The following is a 7,417-nucleotide window of genomic DNA, read 5'->3' on the forward strand; positions in this document are numbered from 1 at the left end:
TTATTATAAATATAAATATTAAATAATAAAAAATGGACTAATTAACAGATATGAAATGTGCTTATTAATCCATTCTAATATGTAATATGATCAAGAATTATTACTTTTTATTTATTTTTGCTGACTATACTTTTTATTATTCGTAATTTAATTAATGTGTATAGCACTATAAGTTTAAATAAGGATGCAGCTATGAATGTTGTCAATTATATTTGAATCGTCTGCTATCATGACACAGACATGAAACACGATACGACACGAAATACGTTAATATACAAATTTTAAAATCTTATAAGATATAAAATATAAAATATTTTTTTAGATAAATCGTAATGGTATTTTGATATTTTACTGATATTCAAATATAAATTAATTTTTTTAATTATTTTTAATATCTTATTTTAATTATATAAAGTATTTAAAATATTTTTTATTTTAATAAATAATAATATATACTATATCTAAATTTATTTCAAAAATATATGTTAAGAATAAAATTGGATACGCTCATACATGATGGTATTTAGGTTTGTATAAGCGTGTTCGGAGAAGAATTTTTTATTTTTTTTTATTAAAACACGGTTGGACACAGCAGACACGCATGTCGGACGAGTGCCGGTGAGTGTCGTGTCCAAAATGTGTCCGACATGCGGACACGGCAACTCAGCAAAGTGTCAGTGCTTCATGCCAAAAATATTATTACCATTAATGGAAGATCTAATTCGTTATTATTAAAAATAAATTATAAAAAAATAAAATATCTTAAATTATTTAACATATAAAATGTTAAAATAAACAAATTTAAGATGAGTGGAGAGAAGTAAATTTTGATCGTTGTTAGCAATGCAGGGCAAAGTACATACATACATTAGTTGTATGTTATTTTTTTATATTGTTACTATTTATCATTGAAATATTGATGTTTTAGAAGCTTTGTTCAATGTTTTATTGTCATGCTATGGGAATATTTTTAAAAAAATTGGTTGATGTTGGTTGAAAAAAGTTAGTTAGCTAGAATCATTCTTTTTAAAAAACATGGGAATATAACATTCCTAAAACAATTAGCACTCAGACATATTTTATAAAACTAACAACAAATGTGGGTATTTTTAAAATAATTATTCTTGGGGATTTAACATAATGGCCCAATTTACCAAATAAAGAAATAAATAGATAACACCCCATAATATCTTTCTCTTAATTTATCAACACTGAATCATCAGAGTGGTGCATGACTTTCTCTATTACTCATCACAGCCCCACCCCCATAATGTCTAATCTGATTCATACGATCAACTTTGTTTATGAACAAGAGAAAGAGAGTTCAAAAATATTTTAGCACTTCCTTCACTTTTTCTGTGTATCTCTTCAGAACCATCTATTTTCCCGCAAAATCGCCTTAACTATATTGATCACCTTTAAACCGTATGATTTTGATGAAATTTATTATAATTCCCTTTGTTTGTTCATGTAGCATAAATATTATTTGCTTAAAAAGTGTTTAATAGTACAGTGAATAAAAATATCAAATTTATCATTACCAAAACATCATGGAAGGTACGTATTTATACTTTAAATTTATCAGTGGAGCTGAATTTTGCAGACTCAAGAGACGAGTATAATTTGCCCAAAAGATTTGATTAGCTTTGGTTAGCACCTACTTCACATAGATATATTCATCCATTTAATTTTACTCGTCTGCCAGTGGTTTTGAGCAAGTCAAATACTAAACAAACATGCCCTTCTCAATACACACTACAACTAAATAAATTTTATGTCTTAGCATTGCATCCTCTGATCCTCACTAGTTTCACCATGCAGATAGGAGTCACTCTTGAGTGTCAGAAACTGGATTAGTACTGAAAGTTAGAACACTGTATGGTTGTGGTGCCACATCAATAACATCTTCATTAACCATATCCACATCATTGCAACCCAACTTGAATATGTTTTTCTGATAGAAGCTAGTAATGTCTTTCATGGTTGGTCTCTCACGCGGCTTCCTCTTGGTGCATCTTAATGCCAATAAAAGCACCTCAGTGACTTGCCTTGCTAATACTCCGGAATTGGGAAATGCATTTGCAATGTCTGGATCAAGAATCTCCTCAATTTTGCCTGTTTCCAACCAGATAGAGCTAACCCAACTAACTAAACCGGTCACATTTCTTTCCTCCTCAATAACCACTCTCTTTCTTGTTAGTAACTCAAGCAGAACTACCCCATAGCTGTACACATCAGACTTTCTGCTCTGCACTATTACATATGCATTCTCTGTTTCAGGGGACAACACAACCATGTTAGAGAGATACTATGCATGTATCATCACATTAGAGAAGCAGAAATTACTATTAGCTATGAAAGTGGTCTGCAAAATGCAAATCAATTGAAAAGTTTAGGAGAAAGTTTTTCTTTTTTTTCCCTTTGTTCTGATAGTTTATATAAACAATTAAACACTTGACCACTCAGAGAGAGAGAAGTACAGAGTGCATCAAGATCCTTCTACCAGTCTCAACACTAAAAACAATTATCAACATCCAAAACTTTAATCTAGCTCAGGAGAAAGATCTACGTACCTGGTGCGATATAACCAGCAGTACCTACAACATATGTTGAAAGCTTTTTCCAAGAATGAGATTGACTATAAGAATGCTCAGCAAGATTCCTATAGAGGGAAGTACCAAAATCAGATATAAGAGGCTCCATCTGATCATCAAGAAGTATATTCTGTGGCTTTATGTCTCTATGCACTATGGGTGTAGTGTGATCATGATGCAGATATTTTAGTCCATGTGCAATTCCAACAGCAATGTTAAGCCGTATACTCCAACTTAAGGGTGGTGGGGGATATTTCTCATGCAAAATATCATGGAGGCTTCCATTCTTCATGTACTTATATAAGACCATACCATAGTTCTCTCCTATCCAGTAGCCTGCAAAAGAGACCAAGTTTCTATGCTTGATCCCTCCCAGCACTTCAATTTCTTTCCGCATAATATGTAAATACTTCCTCTTGTTCCTTTCGAATGCAAACTTCTTTACAGCAAAAGTTGTATAACCCAGTTGAGCTCTATAAACAATACCATGAGCTCCTCTGCCAATAATGTATTGATCATTTAGGTTATCTGTAGCCTCCATCACTATTTCGTGAAGGGAAGCTGACTGGTTTTCAGTTAAGAACCTCATTTCTTCGTTGTAAAGAAAACCGATCCTTCCGGCTCCTCTTTCAATAGCAGAACCCCATTTTTCACCATAGACATCATTCTTCATTTCTTTCTTGCGGAGATACATCAAAAGTAAAGCTACCAGTATAGCTGAAACAAACAGTGAGGATCCTAGTTCTATCACTAAAATTACCAATGCACTGATGCCTTTGTGATCAGTTGATTGATAGGGACATGGCTTCAAATTACAAGTGTTGGTCCAATCCAGGCCACTAGAAGGAGAACAACTGACATTTAAATGGGGATTGCCCAAGAAAGAAGATGATGAGGAATCCAGAAACTTGCAGAGGGATGTTGGAACAAGACCATACAAGAAATTATATGAAATATTGATCTCAATCAATGGTACTTGAGCAAGAACATCTATGTTTCCTGTCAAATTGTTCAGTGATATGTCCAGACTTTGCAATTCTTGTAGTTGCCCAAGTTCTAAAGGAATCACACCTGTCAATCCATTGCTACTCAAATTCAACCCATAGAACAGCTTCTGCAGTTTTCCCAATGATGGAGGAATTGTTCCTCCAATTAAATTTCCACCAAGTTGTAGTTCACGAAGCTTGCTAAGTTCTGAGAAAAAGCTCGGGATACCACCTGTAAAATGATTCTCTCTTAAAATTAATGTGGTTATCCCTGTCCAGTTCCTCAGACTTGATGGGAAGGAACCGTTTAGGGAATTGAATCCAACATCAAAATGATCCATTTTAGTACAATTTGACAGCTGTGGTGGCAAAGGTCCTTCCAAATTGTTGTGTGAAACATCCAAAATCGTAAGATTCACAAGCTTTCCAAGTGCAAATGGTATGAGTCCAGTAAGTTTGTTCATTGACATGTTAATTGCAGCAAGATTTGTACAATTTTCTAGACTTGGTGGAATTGGTCCACTGATGTTGTTCTTGCTTATGTGTAAGTACTTGAGGTTCATATTACTCTCAAAAACAGGAAGAGACCCAGTGAAATTATTTTCACTGAGAATCAGCATACTTAGACTTGTACACCTTCCTACATCAGAAGGTATGTTACCTTGAAGTCGATTAGATCCCATGTTCAGCACTTGTAACTTCTTTTGAAAGCAAAGACTTGGTGGAAGATTACCAGTGAACTTATTATTTGTAAAGTCCAGTTTCACTATGCTGCTATTGATTCCCAAGTCTTGAGGAATGACTCCTGAGAACTGGTTGTCAAACAAAGACATAGTCTTTAGATTCTTGAGCTTTGCTATCTCCAAAGATAGTTCCCCACTCAATCTGTTCTCATTCAGAAACAATTCCTCTAGTTTACTGCAATTACCAATGGATGAAGGAATCGTACCTGACAACCTATTACCATGTAAGTGTAACCTTAACAGCTCAGTCAAGTTCCCAATACTGGTTGGTATAGGACCACTGAGATGGTTATTGTGAAGGTTCATTTCTTCAAGCTGACGAATTTGAAACAAGGAATCTGGAATCGCACCACCCAATAGATTAGACGACAAATTCATGCTGCGTAAGCTTTGCAACTTCTTGAAGCTACTTGGTATCAGTCCGCTAAAGCTGTTATTAGAAAGGTCTAAGACCTGAAGCAAAGTACAGTTACTTAGCTCTGAAGGTACCTCTCCTAAGAAACCATTATTCGACAACACAAGGGTCTGCAAGCGATGTAATTGTCCTATTTCTGGTCCAAGTTGACCTTGAATCCCAAGATCACTGAGGTTAAGGGAGATCACATCATAGGCATGGTTGCATTGGACTCCAATCCATTTGCACGGAACAGAATCAGAGTCCTTCCAGGTGGAGTTTATGATGAGTGGAACAAAGGTCCAATGATTCAAGAGTGAAAGGAGAGTGACACCATCAGAGACAAGAGCAGAAGCATTATACAAGGAGGTAGAGAAGCAAAGAATCAAGAAGAGAAGTGTGACACTACTAGTCATACGCATAGTGACAAAAGCCATACAAGGTAAGTAAGTAGCAGTTAACAAAAATGGTTGGACAAAGTATTAAGTGTTTGGAATGAATGAGATTTTTTTGTGCTTGGAGTTGACGAGTCTGAGTTTCACTTAAGCGAACGTGGTTTGGGGATACACGGTTTAGGTAATTAAGGGGTGTAATTGTGGAAGAATTTCTTTCAAACTGCGAGGGAGGTGCTCTATTCATTAAGTGTCAGTATTTTATTGTTGATATTTTTTCCCCAAAGTTAGGATTGTGACTTCATCCCGAAATTTCTAGTTGAGAAGGAAAAGATTATATCATTTGAGTTTTTGTTTGTTGGCTTTTATCGTTGACATTTATTGCAGTTTGTTTTGGTTGGTGTATAAATGGTATTTTACATCCTACTCCAAAATAGTATTGTGTATAATAGTTAATTAAATGAAGAATATTAAAAGATTATAAGAATTTATTATTTTTGGCTATCAAATAATCATTAATGTTTAAAAGTATAAGATAAAATATATTATTGAATAATTAGACTACAAAAATTGAGTTAATAGCTAAATAAATTCTGATAACCTCTAATATTTTTCTAATTAAACAAACATTTAACATGAAACTTTGAAGGAAGTTCTTTAGTACTTGTTATGGTGAATATATTTTGAAAGATAATTAATTTCAATTTACTTTTCTTTTGGAAAATAAGAATAATTCTCTTTATAATAAACCACCTGAATTTAGTCATCAAAAGATAACACACATTGGATTCACGTGCTCTTTTTTCTTTTTATAATCGTCATAATCAGATTTAATGTTATTTTAGATCCTTTAGTATAAGTTTATCCTCCATCGACCATCAACTATTTACTACTGCCTAAATTATTTTAACGTACCATCCATAATCATGTAAAACTTGATTCTAAAAGCCAATTGATCCTACGGTTTAATAATTATTTTCTAGATGTTTCATTTGAATTTGGAATCCCTTATTTGATTTCTATTCTCCCCTTTGATACTAATATACACTATACTACCCATTTTTTATAATTTAAAAAATTGTATATTTTTGTTTTTTATTTTTGAATAATTATATTAAATTATATACAAATTACAAATAAATCTTTAAAATTAACATTAATCAACATATTATATAAACAATATAATATTTTTTAATTTATACTATATAGTATAATTAATTTAGTTATCCACACATCGTGTAGGTCTTAAGTCTAGTTTGAATAGCAAATAAGGTATTAATAAAGTAACAATTTATTATACGCTAAGTTTGTATTTTACTACATGCAGTCATGCACGCACTACCATTGTAGCAAACGGTATATAGATCTGAATTGCCTGATTATGACTGAATTCAAGTGCATTATGAGCGAGGCGTAATCAAGAAATCGAGCATATATTTAGTGCAAATATAAATCGATAAGATATAATTATATATAGAACGTAACTTAAAAGTAAAAAACTTACATTATCAAACAGCATTGAAGGAATTTCCACCATAGATATGGTTACTACAGTTAGCAAAAGATATTAACATATAAGCAAGCCTCTAATGAATTTACAGAAATAGAGGATGAGCAGGGATTCTAGATTACTTAGACCTACGTTGGTGTCAATGTAATAAGAGATTGTACAAAGTGAAGATCCAAGTTACATTAATAAAGTCTGCAACGTACTTAAAATGGTTGACATCAAACAATGCTCGCAGCCAACCAATTTTATCAGATCACGGATGTCAGATGCACCTAAAATGCGAATATTATATTAAATCATATACAATAGGCACAATGGGGCTAGTACGTTGCACAATTAGTGTGCAAGTCATTACAGTCAAACAAGTTACAAAATTAGGATATTATATGGGGGAAAAAAGGGGAAAAAGTTTTTTCCATCAATGAATAGCAACTCGTCTTTCGTAAGAAAGTTATTAATCTTATATCAAGATAAGAAAATGGCTGACACTAGAAAAGAAAATAGCTGTAAGCATACATACAAAGTTTCTAAAATTTGTAGTTTCTTAATGCAATACAACAGCAAAACCGGGGGGTCACCACACAGAGAGAGGTCCAAGTGAGAATGGTAGTTTTACGAGTGCAAGGAACAAATTTGAGTCATCAGATTTTACATCAACTAGAATGAGACACTGCTGTTGCGTAGACTCAAATAAATATCAAAAGTGACTAATAAATATTATAAAAATAATTTTAAATACATAAATATGAATACGAATAATAAATTATTTTTTGAAAAGTATATATTTTGAATTATAGT

At 32.8% G+C, this 7,417-nt stretch overlaps 2 protein-coding genes across 5 annotated transcripts in view; both read right to left on the reverse strand.

Moving 5' to 3' along the window:
- The window catches only part of LOC107608090 (receptor-like protein kinase), a 40,585-nt gene extending 35,082 nt beyond the window's left edge, over nt 1-5,503 (reverse strand). The window contains exons 1-2 of one of the 2 annotated variants that reach the window (XM_016309982.2): nt 2,574-5,493; nt 1,678-2,271 (exon numbers count right to left, since the gene is read on the reverse strand). In XM_016309982.2, coding sequence (XP_016165468.1) covers nt 1,829-2,271; nt 2,574-5,154 — 3,024 coding nt within the window. In that variant the 5' untranslated portion in view covers nt 5,155-5,493 and the 3' untranslated portion in view covers nt 1,678-1,828. Of the gene's footprint in view, nt 1-1,677; nt 2,272-2,573 lie in introns of those variants that run through there. The other variant, XM_021107147.1, reaches the window with a different exon arrangement.
- Nucleotides 1-7,417, reverse strand: part of LOC107608086 (structural maintenance of chromosomes protein 3) — a 54,276-nt gene that overhangs the window by 29,873 nt on the left and 16,986 nt on the right. For 2 of the 3 annotated variants that reach the window (XM_016309975.2, XM_021107144.1), the window contains one exon: nt 6,563-6,891. The exons of the other annotated variant lie outside the window; for it this stretch is intronic. The gene's annotated coding sequence lies outside the window, so the exon portion shown is untranslated. Of the gene's footprint in view, nt 1-6,562; nt 6,892-7,417 lie in introns of those variants that run through there. 3 annotated transcript variants of the gene reach the window in all.

Source organism: Arachis ipaensis, chromosome B07 (assembly GCF_000816755.2).
Source record: "Arachis ipaensis cultivar K30076 chromosome B07, Araip1.1, whole genome shotgun sequence".
Classification (NCBI taxonomy): Eukaryota; Viridiplantae; Streptophyta; class Magnoliopsida; order Fabales; family Fabaceae; genus Arachis; species Arachis ipaensis.